Below are 23,837 nucleotides of genomic sequence, written 5' to 3'. Positions count from 1 at the left end.
TGTTTTAATCTGCCTTTTAATGGACACGCCGCAAAGAATTGTTCATTGTTTCGTAATGATGATCGTAATCGTTGCGAATTCTCTTGCACCGTGTCGAGGAGCGAGATGAATTAACATCGATTTCTATTTAACAGCAATATCGCTCTCATACAATTTAATGCGCTAGCGTTTTCAATTTACATAATTTATATTATTAACCTTAATGTGTTACCTACTTTTAAAAGTAATCATACCTTTTTCTTTTCTTTTTAACAGGATGTTACTTAATTGCAAAATTAATTATGAAAGTATCTTCTATGAGTTCATTCTTTATGATATATTAGAATATTATGAAATGATAAAATTGATTTTTAAACGCTGGCTGTATAATAATAAAATTGAGGTTCGTAATTGGTCAGCTCTTGTGGAACCTGTTTTATCGCTCGTGAAGCTCTTTATCCTTATAAATGTAGAAGGCTTTTCTAAACTCATAGACAACTGACATCGATTCAAACAAGAGACACTCGTATTTAAAACCATTAATCACATGGACAAATGGCATATTTTATTACAATATAGATACTACTATTGGTAGGTTCTTTAATAGATAATTTTAATTTATAGTGCCAGCTGACTGCATAAGCAAATAGTAAATGCTTCTTCTAGTCGTTAATAAGGAAATCATGCTGTAATAACACATGTGAATCCGAATGTCCGATTTGCAATGCAAATAGTGTGCGTGGATGTGTGAGAGAGACAAAGAAAATGTGACAGAAATTATGATCGATACGTCTGCCTATTATTCCATAATTTTCAGCGTAAGAAATATTTCTCCACGCAGACCCAGCCTACATTAATTTACCATTAATTTCTACTCCGATAAAATTCACCTACTATCACCAAAAAATCGTTCAGAATATCTTATGAGAGGTAATATACTACGACGATAAATCGCGTAAAAAAATAGAACGAGGCATTTTTCCCCTATCCACCGAGTAACGAGACAAACAAGCTCCCGAACAAACTGCGCAAGAGACTCGCCTCAATCAGGCGGCGAGGAACGAGCAGAAAAAGAGAAGCTCGATAAAGTAGTGGCGGCGGGCGGTAGCTCCGTGAGATACACGGTACGGATTTTCGAAACGTATCTCAATTACCTCGGCGACTATAATTAACAAAAACAACGGACCAGCGGCTGGCGGTGGCCGGAAGTTCGGCTATTTTGTTATCGAGCTACAGGAACGGTCGATGCTGGAACCGCACAATTACCCGCCGCAGAATGTACAGCGTTCGGAATAGCTGCACGCGGAATCGCGTTGCAGATTAATTGTAACTGCATCGTGGCTACCGATTTGCCTAATTAATTCGGTTACTAATGGCCGCCGCGGAATCCTCGACTTCCGAGGATCGAACGTGCCCGCAACGCCATTCGCGTCCAATGCAATTGAACCGGATCGGAGCTAGGGAATGGGAACGCAGAATTCCACCGGCTGCCAGGCGACGATGGAAACTCGGGCACACGGAATTAAATCGTCAGAAATCTTGGCTAACCTGCCGCTCTTCCCCGTCGATTCGATTAATTCCGATCGATTCGGTCTCGGCGCGCACCTTCCACCGGTTTACTGTTCAAGCTCCGCTACTTTCCTCTCAATCTCGCCTTTCTTCGAACTTCGTTCGGTAATATCAATTCGACTCTGATGTTTTTTCAAGGTATTTCGAAGGCGTCCGAGATTTTCTGGATTATTTTAATTGAATTACGAAGTGCGACGTGAGGTCTGTACTGATCTTATCGCTGATTAACGTTGCAGCTTTCTAATCATAATTACAAAATGAAAAAATGTTATCAAGTATAAAATTTCGTAATTTATGTTGACATTTATTTTCCTACTTCGAGAAGACACTCGTAATTTTTATAAATTAACGCAACGGTGTAACTTAGAAGGTCAATTCGGAAAATGTCCATTTTGATTAGACCGATGATACGTTTAGTGTAAGCTATTCTTTCGTCTTCTTATAGATGCCGTATAGATATTGTATCTTTGGAAAAATAATTTACATTACAATTATCAGGACGTGTATCGATTCCATATTTCGTTAAAATTCCTCCGGTATTTTGCAGGCTCGATCTCCTTCCGTAATCTCCTCGTTTACAGTAGCCCGAAAGCGGTTCAATTTTCATCGAGGTAATGTGAGGGCATAATGATCTCGCGAGCAGAGCAGAGCGTTTCTCGGCCGAGACGCGGCGATAATGGATTTTTCACAGTAACCGCGAAATGGCGTGCCACCAGGAGGAGCGCAGGCCCGACCGCAACAATCATCGGCTTGTTTGTCGAACAAAACCGCGAGGACGTGACCGAGGAACGTTAAAGAGAGCGAAGAAACGAGGAACGGGAGGATCGAAGGAGGACGAGTCAAGAGAGAAGTCTATATCTTGCTGAAAGGAAGGTAGCCGATCAAAAGATATCAGCTTTGAACGTCGAGGAGTTTCGTCGATGCTTCCAAGACCAGAAGCTACCACAAAAGATCCCAGCACAGATACGAACGTGGCGTACTTCTTTTTTTTTTCTCTTCTCTTTACGATCCCTTTGCTTTCTCCTTTTTTCCTTCTTCCCTTCTCTCCTTCTTTCTCCCTCTCGTTCGCTTCTTCTCCGGTGAAATCGTTGGGCTCCACGATTTCACGTCGTAAATGGTCGCTCCAAGGAGATCGACGGGTCCATTGAAAAGCTCCAAGGAAGAAGCGATTGTATTATAAATTGAGATACAAGGTATCGGTGCTCGCTCGTCTGTTTGTTTCTACCTTGGCCGATCGTACCATCCGCCGACACCCAGTTGCCCGAGGTTTTAATTGATTCGCTTCACGAATCGTTTTCTTGCAATTCCAACGATCGTTCGAGGTTTAATCAGAACAGGCTATTCAATCTTTCATACCGTTAGTCGTGCTATCTCCTCTGTGGAAAAAATTCCTCTTTCAATAGAGAACCCCCTATGAATCGGAGCTGCCAAGGTATTATACCCGACGACGATGACTATATAAATATCTTTGTCCACCGTCTCTTCGCCTTCGAATCCTCCCAATCTCATCTATCAAACACCATAAGTTACAAAAGCAAAACGTCTCCTTCTAGTATATTATACAGATCTACATATCGGTCCACGCACTTGAAAAACAAGCGACCAATGAACGATAGATACCCTCTGTGCTCGTCTTCGTAGAAGCGATACAAAAACGACGAAAGAAAGAATGGTAAGCCGTATGGTGGAAATTAAAAGGAACGGCGACATCAAGCAACGGATGGCGTGCCATGGCTAATATACGCAGCCCCCCTTTGGAAAAATTAAAATAACGGCTTGATTTATCGTGGAAGTTCTCACGGTCGAGGAGCGAAAAAGTTTTCGCCACGGCGAGGGATGAGGGCGAGATTCTGGCTGGTCGCGGTCGTCGTCGTTGCCACGAGAAAAGGAAGTTTCCTCTCTTTCTCCGAACGGTTAGCACCCCCTCCGCGCCCCCGTCCGGCGCCGTTCTTTATTCAAAGTTGTAATAACGTTTGGCAGATGTTTCTGATATAGTGGCGAAGCCCAGCGCCGCTTTATTCCGCGAACTTTTATCGAGTCAATTTAAGTTGCTGCCAGGGACTGGCTCGTGTCCGCTCTCCTTTCTTTTCTCTTTCTGTTACCACCTCCCCCTTTTTGCTCCCCTTGAGTTTCACCATCAGTGGGCTATACCTACGGTTTTCTTCTAAAACTTGGTATTCATATTCATTGTGGTGCCGTGGCTTCTTTTCGATGGGAACTTCCGGCCACGCGGATAGATTTTCTTAATTTTATGCCGGCCAACGGCGGGCAACTTTGAAATTAGTTCGACGCAATGTCGGTGAAACAACCGAGGCGAGAAGTGGAGTTTCTGGGGGGGAATAAAGCTCGTCGCGTGCTGCGCTTTTCACGACCACGCTTTCTCTTCTCTTTACCTCGATCTTCTTTTCTTTTTCTGTTCCTTTCTTTTTTAACAATTTGTCGTGGAGTTTTTGTGATTTTACAAGTTTCATTAAAAAAATTGATATCGTACCCATTTATTTAGTTGGTTAATTATATGCAAGTTCCTTTAGACATTTTTTCGACCAGACGTTCTAGTTTCTTTTCCCATTTTTAGAAAGAACGTTGAACTGAATAAAAATCGTAACCCGGTTCATCGGACGATTATTAATTTTATGCATGTCGAATACCGGGCTTCCTGTAACAAGCACCATATAAATTCTAGCACACGTATTATGCCGAACTAGTATCGATACGCAGGACAGGCAAATATAGCGGGGCTTAAACCTGACGATGTAACTTTATTTCAGCTCACGTGCGAATCCAATCCAGGCATGATTTTCCATTTCAAATCGAGCGTATATCAAAAGTCGGGCCGTCTCATCCATATCAATCGAAGAAGGGTATCGCGCTTCGTGTAGCTGAATTACAATAATTCTTTGAATCTATAGAAAAATTGTCAGGCTACATGAAATACACACGCACTCTGGCAACTCCGTAGCTTTCCCTTCGACTTATTTCCATAAGCAAATCCATTTTTGACAGAAGTACAGTACAGCCGATTTACCGATCGAAGAAATCATCGAAGAAATACAAATATAAACATTTGAGAATAGTGTCTCAAGATAGTTTTAAATGAAGCAATTATTGCAGAATGGGCGGATAAATGAAAAAGTGACTAATACGTATTATCCTTGAGGATATTAAAATAGACGAGGCCACTTGGTGGGTTAGTGTAATTCGATGTTAATTTTATCTTGCTCATCCACGTGCATGGATTTTCACTGAAGAATCGTTCAATATTTGAAAAGTTGGTTTGATAAAAGGTTTGATAATCTTATCAAAAAAAGGAAACTAAATGGTATTTGAAAAGATTTATTTTTGTCAAACTGCAATAAATTGCGATGTGTCTTAGTGTTTTTAATTTGTTTAAACAGTGGAGAAAATTTAATGTTTTATATATGTAAATATATTCGAATGATGTATAATAGGAATTTTAGATAGTTCATACGAGCGTCATCTACATTTACTTGATTCATACACTGCTGTTCCTTTATTCAACTTTTCTTTATTGTAGTTTATAGTTTATCTTCTTTTGCTTAAAATACTATTAAAGCAAACACTTCATCCTTAAATATTTAATGCTGTATACTAACTTTTATATTATATAATTTCTATGAAGAATTCAACAGTTTTCCCAATCCCAATAGTATGGGATTTTAGACTTCTACCTTACCAACAAACGTTATGAGAACTAAACGACCAAACGTCCGTCTTTGTTAGCAACCAATACGGCTAACTTATATCCTCTGTAGTTATAGTAGCTTTTTACAGGTTACTGTATACTTAATCGTGAACAAAACAGTTCAACATATATATCGAGATCCAATATCAACAACAGATTCAAGGAAAATTCCAAAACAAACTTATCAGCTAACTGTGTATGAAATAGTACAATTTCCAACGATAAATTAGGATATAATTTATAATGACGAAATATTTTATTATAGAATTTGTATCAGATTTTTTTTATTAATGGAAAATAAATCTACGAGCATATAGAATGCTTCGTTCAAGAAATCATACGGATGGAACTGGAAGGACGTGAGTGGAAATCCAAGGTACATTAGTCACATATCAACGCTAAGGTGTTGCAGGTGTTCGCATTTCTGAGCTACAAATAGACGCACGAAGGGTATACTCGTATTAACATAGAATAACCTAATAATAACGTACATTATTAACCTCTTTAGAAAACAAAGTATGTAGGTTATATATCTACTAAAAACACAGGAATCCGTGGAATCAATTATGAAATCCCATTGCCCGTTAACTATCAATTTGCTTATCTATATTTACACGGATCAAAAGTACGAACCATTCGTCAAATTTCAAGTTTTAACGTCAACAGTGAAATTGATAAATTGCGAAGTTCTGCAGAAACAAATACAGTTATTTCATCATTATCCTATACAAAAAATCCTGCAGCTACTTTTCTCCAGAGATCAAAAAAGGAAAAAAGGGGGAATTGAAAATTTCATCGACGCGTCGTATTAACATTACCCATTTCCCCGATTCTCGAGCTCGACCCCACACCGTTTCGTTAACACGTGCTCATGAGAGACCCGGTTCGAGCAAAAGTGAAAAGCAGCCTGGAAACCGAGCACGGCCTCAGGAGTCCCATACGGGGACAATGGCCGCCGATTAGACGACCTCTTTGGGGTGTTCCTTTTTGCGAGAGAACTGGCGTATACATTTGGGAAACGCAGGTAGTCCCAGGTATGCACCTGCACACACCTGTAACGATCGTCTCGTCGGTGAACCCAACGACACCCGAGGAACAGGTAAAACATAGCCACCTATGGAGAACGAGAGGGGACCGACGAATCCACGCGTCGACAGTGCCACGAGCCACCTGTAATGTGTGTAACGGTACAGCAGGAGCGTACGGTGGCGCCGAACGTTGGCGACGCGAACTAAAAGTCTTCTTAGGCGAGGTCGAGCGACCGCATACCACGATCCGGAATCGCGTTGAGAACGCAGTCGGTGTCCGGTCGTCCGGGAACGCTCGAATTGCTAAGAGAAACGAGACGTTCGAGGTGTCCTGGAAGTACGACGTCCACCGCTTTCAGCGGCAAGTTCAAGTGACATACTCGTGAAAATACGCGTGTGATCCTGATTGATCCGGGGATTCCATCGATCGGTACTCGCACCGGTCGCGCCTTCGTTTTCCTCTCTGTATCACTTCTCCTTTCCACCTTCCTCTCCTTTGTTCACCGCTCCCGTACCATCCTCGGAGGGATCCTCGTGGCTCTGCTTCGTGATCGCATGCACGTCATCATCGGTGAACCAACTACTCTGTCTCCCTGTGCTTTAAACAATTCTCGTGACATCGTTCTGTATCGAAAGGATTGAGTCGATAAGTCGGATCAGGGAGACCTGGACCATTGAGGAAGCTAGCAGAGTGAGTAGAAACATCGTTTACACGGGTATGCCGCTTGGAGACATCGATGCGCGGTAGAGACATGCGCCCTTGTCCGCAACGCGTTCTTTACCGCGTGGGACTTTTCTACGCGTTCTTTCTCTCATGTACGTCTTCCCCGTTTCTATATTTGCTGATGTATATTCATATGCACACCAGTGTACTGGCTGATCGATTTTAAAATGGCGCGGTGCACCCGTGACACTTGAGCTACGCCAGGTATTCCTCGGTCGTCCGGATGCTGTGAGCCAGTCCGAATGCCATTGGACGTGCCTTCCAGGCCCGTATCCTTTCGCTGCCATAAACATGGAGTTTCGAGCACGCTCCCTGTGTCACGTTGCCGATCGAGGCAGACCAGTTCCTCGTCCGGAGACAACGGAATTCTCACGATCTCGCATACACCACGCACACCATGCTGCGATAGATTATTCGTTTTACGAGTGGAGGTTATTGTAAAATGGTTGCTGGGGGAAAGGGAACGAACGGTTCGTTGGAATCGGGCGTCGATGAATAAAGATGCCCGATAGTAGACAGAATACGTAGATTTTATGGAATTCAGGTATAGGAAGCGTACAAGTAAATTACCATGGCGATAGCTGGTGATTATCGAAGAAGCTATCCTCGTTATATTGTTTATCCGACTGTCTTCTGAGTCATAGCTAATGCTCACGCTGTGATCACAGTTATTTATAATGATGCTAGCTGGATAATGGAATTGAAGCTGGGTAATGATTTCTAATGTTTTTTGGGGCGAGAAATTTTTTCTGTTACAGGATTTCAATATTTCAATGTTTCCGAATATAGTTTATACTTCCTATTGAATTAAATTGAATATTTCTGCTGCAAACATCTGGAGCAAAATTTTATTTTCCGAAAACTCGAACACAGTCGAGCAGGAATATTCATGTCTGTCTCGTAAATCAACCAATCGGATTTGGTATATTTTCGATTACTTTTTTCGTAACATGGTCAAGATACAGTTTAAGGTAGATGCCAGATTAGGCGAAAGTATTCAAGGACAGTGAATCGTGTGACCTCCCGCTGTTGCTGGAGAAAGATAGTGTCCCGTTATTAACATTCATTCATGTCACGCAGAAGTTCGAACGCGTTGGAAAGATGTTAGCAAACGGAGTAGTAGTTAATTAATGAACTGCTATTCGATGCAGCGAAAAGTTCTCCCTCCCTATTTATTCAGAACGTTAACAGAATCGGATAAAATATACACAGTTTGCTTTTACGATTTTTTGTTCTGAACCTGCTGTTATTCGATCGATCCAGTATATCTAGACACTGTACTTGTCTGTCTCTGACGAATTTTATTTATTCTCAGCGTTCAGGAATATGATCACGCTGTTTACATAAATGAAGAAATCAACGCAGCAGCGATAACAGATGCATAGATAACAGATAATTGTAAATAAATGAAATATTCGAAGAATTGTTATTCGTAGAACATATTGTTTCAATCCAGTAGCGATATTCAGTGAATTAGGAAATTTCGAGTGGATGTTAATTACGCTTGTTACGCTTGTCGCTCTTAAAACTTCCAATCAGTGCATCGATAAGAAAGTAAGACTTTAGGAAGTACTTTCACCGTGAATTTTAACTCGTTTCATATCACTCGCAATCGAACTTTCAACGAACGGGCATACCAACTTCTCCCAATTACGGATAACTGCAAATATTTGCACAACCGTCGACGATATTTGCGAAATAATCCCGCGGCATTGGAAAATCTTGCTCGAATTAATTGGAAGTAATACCCAGTATCTAACTAAACCGTTCGAACATTTCAGGCAATATTAAACTACTATTCAACTAATTCAGCCTTTGGCTTAATTTCCTGGGAATCCAGTTCAACGGTGTTTTGATTTATTCAATGGAACATTGATCTAATCGAAGGTGTAATCCGATGAAAATAAAAATAAAAATTCGAAAACAATTTTTCTGTGAAATATGATAGACGTTCTTTCGTTAACGAATTTCATCAATCAACACGTATTGACGATATTCACGATACATTTAATATTCTGATAACTAAATCCTTCGAACTTCTGAATGCAAATGTCACGTTTTATTTCATGCAAGGAATGCTTAAATATTCCTCTTCTTCTGTTCCAACAAAATTGATTCAAATTCTACTTGTAATTTACAACGATACCGACGGAGATAAGTAATCTCTTGCGTGTCTTTTATTTCGATAAAGGAGAGGTGCGATTATGAATTACATAAGATCCTTGTATCACCGTAGTCGAGCTGCTGCTTTCTCTGTCTGACCTCGATTCTTTTCGATGTTAGATTCGGCTTCGTGCCTCCATCTCAGAAAAAAGTCTGCCGTTCGATACTCTTGAATGCTTGATTCAACAACGTGCCTCAACCTCCACCTTTGCAAGAAATCTTTCACGGCTTGACAAGATAAATAAGATCGGTCTCACCTTTATTGCCAAAGCTGAAATCAAAGGTGTGTTTCGATCTTTTATTTTTCGTCTAAACACGATAATGTCAGCACGCTAGTTTCGACAATGAATATTCATCAGTATAAAATTTGAATACACAGTACGCGACCAGACGCGATTAAATACGTTTGACACATGAACCGGGATTACCATGTGAAATTTTCAACAATTCCCGCACAACGCGAGACGTTATATCGGCGAAGAAATCAATGAGTAATTTAAGGTTCGAATATTTCTCAAGCTATCGAAGCGTACGTCAAAAGCAAACAAAAGACAATACACCGCCAATCTACCTTCATCACGATCAGGCTGTATGTAATTGGTCGTTAATAACTGTATCAAGAATAATGCTATGAGCTACGAAACACGAGAGTTGCCTAGGAATGTCGTTAGCACTGCGCAAGAAATCGGCGAAAGGAAAATGATAAAGGATTTTATATTTTTCCACGACGATTTTTTAAAGATCGACTCATTGTTTCGGAAGAAAGATACCTATCCTACTTATCTATGTTTTCTTAGAACCGTATAAATTTTTCAACTGAGGAGAAGAAAAGTACGGCGCACGAAACAATGAATAACGAGACGCTACCATGGAACAATATTGTAACGAACGACAAAACATTTTTTTTTTGCTTTTGTTCCGCAACGTTCGCGTTTTGTGACGCACAATTTGTCTTGCTGAACGATTTGACAGGAGCAAATTATCCATTTCAACGAAATGGAAGGCAATTTATTCGGTGCCCTGAAAACTTATTTCACCGTATCGTAGCTGCAATGACGATTTGTCGCTGTAATTTCGTATCATTTTCTGGGACGGGTCTACCGTTGTACGTAAAGACCTTCTGATTCTAATATCGCGTGGTCATCATTCTCAAAAAAGAATTTTCCATAACTCATAATGATTTCTAATGGGACGTCTACTGTAAACAGTGAAATGATAAATTTAGTATCTAATATTAGTTGATAAAGACTTTGCAAGTTGCAGATTGAAAAGTTACTAGGTTAGAAAAAAGTATAATTGTAATCTTTCTAAAAATGTTGATTGTATCGATCCGATGTTATAGAAAATATTAAGCTGGATTATAAAATTTAAATTTGATGTAATACCTGTTACATTTGGAATATCATCCTTGCTATCTACCGCACACAACAGTTACTACCGAGTATACAGGAACTAGATGTACCTACTAAACTGCTAGTATTAAATTTAGAAACTCATTTCGTCGCGATGTACCTGACAATATGAAGCACACGATTCACTCTTAAAAATTTCCCAACTCGATCAGTTTTATCAGAGATAATATTCCACATCGATGTATGTCAGATTGTTTTATATAATCATACTATCTCAGACACCTATAAAATACTTAAATTAGCTGAAATGTGTTTGCACTATATTACGGATATTTGTAAACCAAATTTTCCTCAGTCTAACCAAAACTGTATCTTAAAATTTTCTCTCCTGTCAACAAAATGTACATTTCGATCCTGTTAGAGTTCGACGATCGGTAACAGCTTTAACAAATATCGCACGTCTCACTTCCTGCTTAAACCTTGGACAATTTTCACGAAAAGAAAGGCACAAAACTTTTTCTCCTCTTCACACCTGTCCAAACAATCTCTTTACACGACTCGTCTCATTAATAATTCAAAGAGGCTCGTATATTCGCTCCGCAAATATAGAAAACAGTCGAATCGACGACTCTGATACGGGTGATTCATAACGTGTCGTTAACTCTAGCAGCCAGCCAGAGGTGCAGATATTGCAGATGCGTGTGCACACGGTCGCGAGCATCGATCATGCGAACAAATCGTCGAGTAAAAGTACTACCTCCTGGCGTCCTTCTGCGGTACTCACGCTGGAATGTATTTTGCAATCTTATGCTAATTTCGTTAGTCAGCCTGGCGGTCACTCGGTTCTCTTCGAGATTCGTGTCTACCAAGATTCGTCGCGTATTGTATACAACCGAGAATGGAATAGAAGGAGGCGTAGCCGAGACGAAACGATGGAACAATAGCGGCGGCAATTTGGCCTTTCGACACCATCGATTGTCCATTGTCCTTTCTTCTATCCTTAAACGCGTCCCATTGACTGGGACGAAGAAAATGGCGAAGATCGTTACGTGCAAATATCTTTTTACACTGACATTGAAATGTTTATGACCGATCGTTGGATGAACGACGAGAAGTAGTAGGTGGTAACAATCCGTTTTATCGGTAACGTAAACCAGCTGCCAGTCTGTGTCGCAATAGAGAGTTAGTTATTGATGAACATAATCAGTGCTGCAAGGAAAGACGTTTTCGTGCGATCGTGGGTGGCACATGTTGGATCAAGGCAAGAAGCGTGGAATGGAAGATTCTAGATGAATAGTAGTTGGCAAAACAGATTTCTATCGAGCGACAAACAGAATCCTGTATTTTTGTAGACGGTGCATTTTATCCCAATTGATTTAAATGCGACAAAATTACTTCCAAAAGCTGTTCGTAATTTAGATGAATTTTTCGGAACACTGGTATGTGGCTGTGGTTTCTGAAATCTTTCTTCCAATAATTTTTGTGTTATCTTCATCATGATACGGTATCGATAAGAGGGATAGCAATTTCAGTGTATCGTTGGTATTAAAATACACCGCGAAGACTTTATCGGCTACCATTGTATTCACAATCGTTTTCTGAGTTATATAGCAAACTAAATGATAAACGAATGGTAGACACGATCCTTCTAGAATAAAATGTGAATGGTACGAGGCGATGAAATATCTCGGTTTGAAGTACTACTGTACTTCGTATTCAATGCAACGTTGAAAACAGAATTTGCGATCGTGAAACATTGAATTTCCCGCGTTCAGACTTGTTACTTGGTAATTTAAAATTTGATATCTGGTTTTCTAAAATATTCAACAATTTCTTGTATTCTTGTGTTGACGTGAAAAGAGATTTCGATGGTTTACCAATTCGTAACGTTTCCAAAATTCATTCATTCCATTCACGGATGTACTAGATCTGTGAGGCAACTCGGACGTTTCAATTTGCGATGCTGAAATATTCTATCAGCGTACGGAAATTTTACGCATCGTGGATTAAACTTTTCTTCCACTTTCTCCTTAACAATAAACAGCATAGAGTATTTCAGCCGCTATCGTTCTCGTTTATGATCGACAGACTGAGAGGAAAAAAAGGCAAAACCGATTGTCGTTTCTTCGTCATTCGCGGTGGAGATCATTTTCTTGCGACAGTTCCGGTATTCCAGGAACGCGATTCAATCGATTTCAGCGGTGACCGCTTTCCAAATGCATAGGGGAAAACGGGAAACTTTTTCCTTCTTCCAGCAGAAATTATGATTCATACAAACGTAACGTGATATCTCAATTTTCTGAATCGAGCTACCGTTTCTTCACGCAAATACAAAACACTTTGCGACATTTCCGGTGTTTCTGAAACGCCACGCGATGGATATCAATGACTTACCACGCGAACGATATTTTCTGAAGAGCTGCATCAATGTCGCAAAATTTAGAAAAATTTCAAAATGTCAAATTCTTCAGCAGTGTGATGAAATTTTTAATTTGATCAACTGGTCGATTGATTAATGCTCTACGATGTGAAAGAAATTAATTGTGAAGCATCTCGATTCATTTAATCGATCCATGACGTTAGTCATCAACCGGTGATTAGAAATATTATCTGGCTATCAATCATCCGCTAATTGAAAATACCGATTGTCACCAATTATTAATTTTTAATTCAAATGCAATTAATGTGTTATTTTATGTATATGAATACGTAATATATTATTAAGAATTAGATTTCTTTCCATTTTATCATAGTAGTTGAAAATTAGATATTGTACAACGCTGCTTCCAAAGTAATAAAGGCGCGATGAATCTGCCAACCGCTTTTTTCGGTGTGCCAACAGATTTCACAGACTCAAAAAATCCGCATTCCAATTGGTTGAACATAATTCAAGGTCGACGTGAGCTGACCAGCGACCACGGTAGAATTCGTCGGTTCTTCTCCGTAGTAAATACGATGTCAAACGTGCGACCATTTTATATTCCCTCCACGTCCTAAAATCTACAGACACGAGCCGTGTACCTAATCGCTCTTCGATATGTTGAAGCGGAAGATGGAAGATTTCGAAGTCCGATCGAATTTTTCTTCTTAAACCGCTGCTTCGAGCATTGACTGCCATTGACACCGGAACTCGAATAATAATCAACCGCTGCAAGGTGCTTCCGGTTCGTAAAAACGTATTAGTCTTTCCGATCACGCATTTGCAGAGCTTATGACGTCAATCGGCTCGTTTACGACTCGTCTTGTGCGTCGATTCTGTGATTCTCGTATTCTGATATAACTGATCGGCAGAAAAATGTCGTTGCACGAAGAACGCGTTCTTCTTTCCAATAAAATTTAGATAATCTAAGATTTCGAAGCTTTGTTTAGTTTCCTTTGTTCCGTAAATTTGAATTTCCAACTATTCATGCACATAAAATTAGTGTTAATAGTATTCGTTCATTCGTATTCATGTTTATTCGACTTGACGACTTTTAGAACTTTAGCAATTTATACAGTTGAGTGAACAGAGGATAAATAGAATTTGTAGAAAAATGGAATATATTTTACAAGACACCGGATGATTGTAGTTTTAAAAGGACTCGAGCAAAGAATGATGTACCACGAGCAATTACGCTTTAGTCGATCCTGTTTCTTCGCAATTAAAACCGTAAAGTCTTTAGTTCTTTTGTAGCAGTTGCAAGAGATCGTTTTGTTACAAACATTTTACAGTTGATTACATTTTATCTATTTCGTTAAGTATAATTTAAAATGAAGTACTGCAATTACCTTCTATGAAACAACGATTATATTGGTTTCGTTCAATCAGCTGCAAACATTAATTATGTACCTTCTTCAGTACCTTTATAATTCTTATCTTCTTGATCGAACTACAATAATAACAGAACTCCCTTTTTTTGTTTACAGCAGGCGGAGACCAACAACCTCACCTGCAACGTTGCAAAATGAGGGTAGTTTATTCTTTTTCGACAGTTCTTTAACATTATCTCAAGATGTACGCCGAGTGGCAAAAGGTGAGTCACATTTTATATACTACACTTTGCCTGTCTAATTTCAGCACACGGTTTTTTCTGTAGTTCTTTGAATCAGAAACTCAATGCAAAACGATTACAGAATCATCTTTTAATCCGATAGTCTTAAAACACATTTCCTGAGTCACAAAAAATATTGAAAAATATAACGAGGTACTTTTCTTTTGAACCACCATCTCGTGTTCCGTTTTTATGTTGCAAGATATTTACATAATCATCTTCGCGTGCTTAGAACAGCTAATCTGTGTGGTCAAACCTATTTAAAATACAATTACCGAATAAAACGCGATTAAAAAATGCACGAAGATTTTTTCATTAGAAAGAAGCGGTGTATTCTGTTTGTTGCGTGGTTGCACAATGTTTACGTGGTCAGGATCGTAGCGAGGATTGTTGCGTGGTTGGAGTCAATGATCTGTGCACACGCAATTGCGTCGCCGTGCAAGCCAGCCACTTTCGAATGCCTTTGCGCTTCGCGTTGCCTCGTCCGGCGACCTAGTCGCGCTCTATTCGCAGCTTCTATTCGGATACGTTTTACTACGATATAATTTGCTTCTCGCTTCGCTGCTCTACGGACAATCGGCGAAAATATGAAAAACGAAACGTTCCACGAAATTACCAACATGCAACATTTCGCGGATCGCATAGTGGAGAAATGGTTCTCACGTGAAACTATATAGCTTGTGTAACTTATATCTTTCAGCCGGAGAACAAATGGAGCTCGATTATTTAATAAAGAATTCTGCATGCTCCAATCGCTCGTGAGAGATATAATCGAGCACAATGCTCCGCTGTAACACGATAAAAGCAGTTTTCGTTCTTATTCTTTGAATTGAAGAATAACACAAGCGTTCATTTCGAAAGAAGGAATTTATTAGAAAGTATTGAATTAATCGGAAAGTTTATAACCAAACATAAGAAAAACGTGAAGGTAATGTATGTCAATGGAATGAACATTTTATGAAATGATCTATGTATCGGTGCTTTCAATAACTTTCTTCATTTACCAAAAATATGACAAGTCTCTCTTCAAAAACTGTCTAAAATTCTGTCAGCAACGAATTCCTTCGTAATATTTATATATTATTATTATATGTTATATTAAACTATTAAAAACATTGTGCAAAGACTAGAATTAAGTAATTGGAATTAGGTTACCTCTAAACTGAATAAGACCGAACTTTCAATCTAAGGACGAATATCTTTTATCGACTTTGCATCAAATACAAGCTTCCATTATTTTAAGAAAGTTCGTGGTAAATATTCATATTCAAGTCCCACGAAATATGTATACGACAGAATATATCGATCATTAGAGACTAGGAATTTTCTGATCGATGTACCATCTAGAGGAGAAAAAAGATAAAACCAAGTCCACAGTATAATATTCAATAATCAGAAAAGGAAATGTGGCGTATTAATTATCGAGGCTGAACCGATGAGTCTCTCCTCTCTGTTACGTTACTTCAATTTCCTATGATATTGGTTACGCTAGTCGACGACGATGCCTTCCTCAATTATTCTCGGGCTCATTACTCATGATTGGACCCGTGTAATACTGACTCGAATAAAAGTGAGAACGCGGGTGAATTTGCCCGGAGAAAATTATTTCGAACATTTGTAACAGCCTCGCTTCTCCATTAACTTCATCCATCGCGATCGGTGAAACTTTCCAACAAGCTTCGTCTCTCCGACAGCTTACCTAACTTAAACCTCACTTTTGCTATCAAGGAAGAGGAGAACAATTTGAAAAAATTCTTTTCCATTGCAAATTATTCATGACTCGTATCACATATTCAACTCGAAACCTTTTAAAATCTAAATTATACAATAAAAAGAACTTCACATACGTAGTTTCACTTACTCATCGTAATTACTAACACTGTTTCTTCCAACACCGAAATATTCTAACTGAATGAGGCACACGTGACTAACGGAACAACAAGTCAGCAACGGAGCCAACACATCAAATACAAGAAACAAACAATCACAAAAATCTTTCGAGTAGACACTTTGCTAGACGAATACTAAAAAAAAAAAAAAAAAAAAAAAAGAAAAAAAGGAAAAAAGAAAGAAAAGAATCGCGGTGAAACAACTACAGAGCGATCTCGATCGGTTTTCTCTACGATAAACTCGTATGAACGCGGTTTGAACGGTTCTGCGAACACAATCGGTTTTTACCATCGACAGGCGAAGCCGCTTCTGCAACTCGCCACGGTGGCTAGTTAGAGAATCGCTTCCCGTTCGCGGCGGGCGAAGCCTATATCCAAGTAGCTTAGCTCCACGTAGGCGTAGGCGTATTTAGCGCGTAATTTATATAAGAAGAGAGGCACGCTTGGTTCCACCCCAAAGCACTTCGATCCACTGGCGCCAGCACCTCTTCTTTCGCCTCTGTTTCCATGGAAAGTGGGCGAAAAATGTTCGCTCGAACCGTCATGGTTTCGCAATATTTCAGCTTATCCACGTAGCTGCCTGTTAGATCGTCTTAGACTGTTCGTCGAAAGGGAAACCGGAGGAACGGTTTCGCGGAGACACGTAGCCACGATTGGCCAATTATCCGGTGGCTTAATTAAAAACAAGTATACGCCACTGTGCATACACAGCAATTGTTGCGGAGAAGAGGCGTATAACTTCCAGTGTTGCATCGAACATCCTCGCGTCCGGATCGCGGAACTCGATACCTTTTCGTTTAAACTAACAAGTTTTCCCTTATTTCCCTCTGGCGTACCGAAGGGTGAATAAAATTTAGCCGTCGCTACCACTTTATTTTATCGTTCGTCAGCATATAATTTGTGTTTCAAGGCAGTGATTTTGTAAAGTTTCCGTTTGGCCCCGTTTCGATGATAGGTTTTTCATCGAGAAATAGTAGCACGGATCGAGGAAATCCCTGACGTAGAGTAAGAGTTTTTCAAAAGGTTTTCGGGTTCCGTTCACGGTGGATGTGTGACAGCGAGAAGGGTATAGTTTGCGGTGTTTATCGACGAATATGGTAGAACGTGTTTGTACGTGAAACTAGCTTGTGAAACGAGTCGAAGGACAGCGGGATCGAGAAGAGGAGGGACGTGTGGAGACGACTGTCGCGGAGGAGTTGCGCTTGCAAATAGAAAATTCCACGAACTGTCAATAGCAGAGTGCATAGCTCCGTTCTTTTGTTCTTTTGTTCCCGATGAGGGTGTAGAATTGAAGTATCTATGTCAGACGTGTTTAAAACGTGATTTGAAAGACACGTGTTGGAAAGTATTTAATTACGATGTCGTATGTAATAAAAAGGACAAAGAAAAACGATCTAGGAAGAACGATCTAAGAAGAACGATTGAGGAACTAAATAGATTCATAGCTATTTAAATCTCGAATGACAAGTGTATAAAAGATTTCAGAGGCTGACAACAGCTACGTGCACGTATTCCCAAAACGTCCCATTGGAAGACCGTTAACGCATTCTATGTAAGCAACAGCATAGATTTTTCGAGACTGATGACCCAATGTGCCCAATAGTAATCGTCTCAGTGGCCTGCTGACTTCTTTACACTGAATTGAAAATGCGTGACGGTATTGTGCCCGGCGATTGTCTCAAATCTTGACCGTACGTGTGTAGATTCTCCAACGACTTCAACTTCAGACTACTCGTGTCTTTCAATAATCACTTTGTCGCTCAAACGGTGCATTCAATGATAAATAGTCTCTTACAATGCTTGTCTCAAGCATCATTTACGGATAACTCGTCTCGTCTATTGGAAAAATAGCATATGATTTCTGACAACAAAAATAAATAACAAGGATTTATGGTAATTCGTAAGGAAGTCTGTCTCGAGAAGATACTCGAATCATCGTGATGATACTGACACAGAATGGAAGCAAGGTCACTGACGTCTGCTTTTAACTGAAAGATATTCAACAGGGACGACTTTACGGACCAGGTCATGCTTGCACAAGCTTTCTGCAAATAGAAAGAATACTCTACAGGGATCTTAACTGTTTGCCAACCTTGAACCCTGTAGCAGTTTGCATTTACTTGCGGTAAATGGAAACAAACGAATGGAAACAAATGGAAATGGAGAGACAGGACGCGAAGAAAATACATATAATATAACCTCAAATAAAATGAACGAAGCGAACCGAATTTGCGACTTTTTATGTTAATCTTTAACTCGAACAACTAACTTGATATTTGAATAGCGATAGAAAAATATTCACACGATAAAAATATGGACGATTTACAACTACATACATACTACACGATATTAGGAGCTGGTGCTTAATTTCCGGCCAAACGAGAAACTGTTAACAAAACTCGTACGATCGAAACTGATAAGAAGGTCAGGTTTATTCAGGTGAATTCCCAGTAGTCGGCTGTTAATCGGCGTTAAATTAAACTAGCACGCGTTGAAACCCCTGTTGCTGAATTACGTGCTTCGTGGCCTGTTTGTGATTTAATTGCCGTTCCCATTAGCGTTGTCCTTAAAAATGTCTTCAACAGAGCATACCGTCGTCTCTGGAATATTTCTAACCGCGAGTCGGAACGGGTCGATCGTCCATTTCCAGTGTTTTACGAGCAGTTACCACTCCTCGGGATAGAAAGTGGCAAACTGGATGACTCACGAGAGCTTTCCATGCTATCAAATGACTTCTAACAAGCCTCCGCGTAACTCGTTAGTACTTGGAGTTCATCGCGCGGATCGTTGGAGCGAAAAAAATTCGAAGATGTCGACAAAGATTGCCGGTTGAACGATCCCGGAACGATTGGACTCGCTTCCGATTCGCCTTCATTGAGATTTTGCGCGGTCAGCATCGAAGAAAGTCGATAATGTCGATTAAAATCGAACGCTGACCGGTATACGCACAACATGGAGCCCGCGATAGCGTGCAGCAAGAAAGCCGAGCGCAGGTCTACGCGATCGTCGACCTCGAAGAATCGGTTTTCGTCACGAAACACGCGCTCGGAAGCTTTCTACGCCGACGTGGAACCGTTATCCGTTCGACGCGCATTGCATAATTCCACCGGCCCAGACCCAGATACAAATTCCGCTCCAAATTCCAGCGGATCGACGGAACGCGTTAAGAGGCATCCGACTTCCGGTCGTCCAAAGAATCTGGACCTAGGTACCACGCCGGAATCTGCCCTCAAACTTGGCAAATCGCCTGGACAAGAGGCGTGTCACACCATTCCACGAGACGTTGCGGTGTCTCGAAAGGAGATTTTGCGAAGGTACAGCAAGGAACACGACAATCCTTCAAAAATTTCCGAAGCGTTGCGTCATCGTTGGAAACGTACCGTGGATCTCGATAAGGATCAAGAAGAGAGACCAAAAACGCTACCTTCGATCGCTAAAAGATCCCACAAGGACGCAGCCAAGACGGCTCAAGCGACGCAGGGATTCAAAAAGATCTCCAGACAGGATATATTACGTAGAAGAGCGAGCGTGGATGTACCAGTAGGCATTTCTCGAGGAAGAGGCAACGGCGAGGAGAAGGTAGAAAGTTCAGAGGTGAAAGGTGCCACAGCGAAATCCTCCTCCAGTTTCCTGAAGAATGTCCCGAGGCCGAGAAACCCTGGGTGGGGCAAAGAGGACGAGAGAGAGTCCAGGTCAGTCTGTGATTTCCTGGCAGTCACTAGCAAGCTGCAGGACATTACCCGCGGCCTTGTGCCGAGACCGTCGACCTTGCCCAAGATAATTCACACGTCGAGATCTGTTAGAATCGGAGAAGATTGGGCCAGCCCTAGGCTGGCCAAGGATGTGGTGAGAAAAGAACCCCCGGTCTACGGGAGAATACGAAGAAGAAAAACCTCTTTGCCATCCAACACTGGCACTCTAAGGGGTTCAATCGCGTCTTTGAGCACCCTGTCCAGGTATCCCAAACCTGGTAGCATACACGTGAAAGAAAGAGCCGTGGACGTGGAGTTTCGAACGACTACGAGACATCTTCGGGATCCAGTTCCTGACACGCCATATTATTCAGCGACGCTGCCTCTCGTTGACATGAAAACGAATTCCCAGCGAAATGCGATTTATGCCAAAGTGTCTCGAAAAACGTCGAAGAGCCTTCAGAATAACGATAACAAGACTGATTCGAAAGATGGTGTTGATGGTAGGATCGAGGGTGAAGTAGACACCGGTCATAGGACCATGTCGCGCAAGAGGATCATCGAGAATACGAGGGACACCTACGGAGAGCGTAGAAGCTCGAAGACCGAAGACTCTGTCGAAATTCAAGCAGAATTTCAGTCAGAAAGTCAGTCGTATCAGAATAAGAACTTCGACGTGCGTGGAAAGAGAGAATCGGATGAGATCCACGTCGATCGATCGAAAGAAACAAACGCGGCTGTAAGTGGAGAAAGTGGAGTCGATAGACGCGATTCTCGAGCAGAGGGCAATTGGACGAAGTCTAAGGACGCGACCAAGAACAGATCCAAGTCTCAAGGCAGACCGACCGAAAACTTTCGCTCAACGCAACGAGAGATCGGTGCAGCGACCAGGTTGGCGACTACTCTTCCAAGTTATGTGAAAAGTTCGAGAAAGTGTTCAACCGAAAGTCCGCCAGGGATCGACTGTCACAAAAAATTGCCCAAGGAAACGAGTATCTCGTCGAAACAGAGCAAAGAGAGATCAAACTACGTGAAAAAGTCTGCGAGCAGTCATGTTAGGGCTTACAGCGATGCGAACAGCGGTCGATCCAACTCACCAGTCACTACATCCTCGATTTTTGGATTTTGCACCGGCAAAAGAAAAGTTCAATCTTCGTCGAACTCAACAAAGGTTGAAAGTGTTTCGGCATGTCCAACGTGGAACGTGGGAACGGTTAGCATCGCTTAGAAATGTTTTGACAAAAATATCTGTGACAATAATTACGTGTTTCTTTTGATTCCTCCTCCGAGATTGCGGTACGGAGAATTCCTGAGATTCTAAGACCGATTCTTGGCATTTTATTACACTGAATAATATCTACGTGATTGTATCGATGGAATTTCTTCGTGGTATTTGTGAAGAAATTGTTAATGTTTCTATTTCCTCCCTCGAAGAAATTCTTTAAATATTCGGGATTATTTGATTCCTATTTATACCTGGATGGCTAAAATTTTACTAAGAAATATTATGAAACGCAGTCAGAACAAAAAAGTGAATTACAAAATTACAACGTTGTTCTTGGAATACAGTTTCTAACGTTTAGTTTCTCCTACGTCTTTTCACGCGATTTTTATTAACAAACTGTGTTTAGAGATCATACATTTTCTATCTCAACTCGTCTCATACAAAATTATCTTTTTTTCAGGGTGAGTTGGTGTGGTTCGACCCAGGTGTCGGCCACGTGTTGCCAGGAGAGGTTTTAGAATACCACAGGGCTGCCAACGTCCTCTCTGTGCAGGCAGTAATCGCCGGCAAGGTACGAAATCAATTTACGTTTTCGCTCTTGTAAAAAGTACGTTACTACCTGAATGAGCTGTTCTTCGAGCGCGATGACGACTGGAAACAGGACAAGCTCGAAGCGTAAATTATTTGCGATTCAAACGATCGACCGGATAAGTTATGCAAGATCTGTGACACAACCTCGATTATGATGCATGAAGCAGAGACGCGTTCCTTGCGTCGACGTTCAACTTCGGTGATTGACTTCGCTCCTTTCTTTCATGACTGAATAGAAATATCAGATATTTACCGTTTGTCCCGTAGACGGGTTAACAATGAAACTACGCTCCACATTATTATCACCAAGGGCCAGAGGAACCCCATAGACGTGTGTTAGAGAGTATACGCTAGTCAACAATACTAGTTGGCCACTTCGAGGCCAAGGAACAACCGGTTATTCTGCATTTCCTTAAAGCGAGCCTTGCTTCGGGCGGTCGGTCGACATTCTTACTATGTTCCATTGACTTTTTGTTAGTGTAATTTGGCGCAGTAACAATGGCAAACGGTGACTACGAACTGCGCTGACCCGGGTTTCAGCGTGGGTGGTTGAAAATAGTTGAATTTATGGAATCGAACGAATTGCGGTTATGAGCTGGCACGACTTTCAGACGATGTAAATGAGTCAGAGAATATTATTTAACGTGCTTAGATAAATTCGTAGTTAATCAATTTGAGATAAAGGACGAACTTGTTCATTGGATACCACGAAGCTATAACTCTTTTTCGTTTCTAATAAATACAATTTGAATATTGGATCTACCTTTATGACAAAGAAAGAAAATATAGTACTCGATGAAGAGTAAATAAGTGTATCATGATTAATATAACTAACGAAAATGTGAACAACGTTGTTAAATAATGAAACGTAACATGTACAATATTTCATCGCTTAGTCATAGAAGAATATATTCCACAAACTCGTTCATAAATTCCAATTAAGTTGATCAACAACTCTCAAGAAGGTTACAAACAATAGACACAGTTGCAGACAGCGTTGTACCACATTCGTAAACGTGTCGCAGGAAGAGAAATGAAACGCGTTCGAGGAGAAACGAGAGTTTCCATGGTGGACACCCGATGCAGTAGTCAAATACGTCGGGTCTCGGCTAGAAAGTCGAATCAAGCGTCGAATGCCGTGCATACTTGGTGAAATACCGCGAAATACTTCCGCGAAAGTGGCCTACAGTATCTCGGAAAATTAAGTCTACCGGCTGACAGAACGATGTATCGATCACCGCGTGAAAGTGCATACGAAAAGGGGCAGCATGCCGGCTGCTTGCAACACCTTCTTGCACTTTCAAGCTCCAAGGACACCGTATTGCCAACAATCTTGTCCCCGAGTTTTTCGCGTCTCAGTCTTTCACTTTCGTGAATTCGCGTTTCTTCTTTCACTAGCATCGTTAAAAGAATGATTTGATAGTTTCGATGAGGTAACTCGATGGTAGTCTCTTGCACATATTGTGAACGTTAAATTCGCTAATTTCTTTGTGTCGATAATAATCAGTTTCACTTTAGTCCACTTTTCGTTTATGATCGTGCTCGACGTATGAAAAGTTTGTTCGTCGTTAACGTGTTTTTCCTTGAAATGTAAAATAGAACTACACAGTGCGCTGTCAGTGATAACAATCGTAAATCGTGCATCGTCTCTGGGAAGCGTTTAAGTCTGACGTATTCAACGCACAGAGTTAATTGTACACCCTGTCTGCTACCGGCAAAGAAATTGCCAAGTTTCTTCTTCAGCGAAAATCTCATCCATTGTTCTCCTTAGATATTATTTCACTTCGACGTTACAAGTTTCGATAAATTGATACGTCAAGTCACAACGTACCGAACTTCTTGACTATAAAAAGAAGAATAGGACAACCAGGATCTTCCGCAATTTTATTCA

At 40.8% G+C, this 23,837-nt stretch overlaps 1 protein-coding gene across 4 annotated transcripts in view; it reads left to right on the top strand.

Annotated features, from left to right (window-relative positions):
- The first annotated feature begins 6,763 nt into the window (after positions 1–6,763).
- Positions 6,764–23,837, top strand: part of LOC132913559 (unconventional myosin-XV) — a 62,261-nt gene continuing 45,187 nt past the window's right edge. For 2 of the 4 annotated variants that reach the window (XM_060971988.1, XM_060971987.1), the window contains exons 1-3: positions 6,764–6,970; positions 14,425–14,531; positions 21,816–21,926. In XM_060971988.1, the coding sequence (XP_060827971.1) occupies positions 14,511–14,531; positions 21,816–21,926 (132 nt within the window). In that variant the 5' untranslated portion in view covers positions 6,764–6,970; positions 14,425–14,510. Of the gene's footprint in view, positions 6,971–14,424; positions 14,532–19,325; positions 21,344–21,815; positions 21,927–23,837 lie in introns of those variants that run through there. The other 2 variants (XM_060971986.1, XM_060971985.1) reach the window with 1 other exon arrangement.

This window comes from Bombus pascuorum, chromosome 13 (genome assembly GCF_905332965.1).
Source record: "Bombus pascuorum chromosome 13, iyBomPasc1.1, whole genome shotgun sequence".
In the NCBI taxonomy this organism is placed as follows: Eukaryota; Metazoa; Arthropoda; class Insecta; order Hymenoptera; family Apidae; genus Bombus; species Bombus pascuorum.
This window is presented reverse-complemented; position numbering and strand designations above follow the sequence as displayed.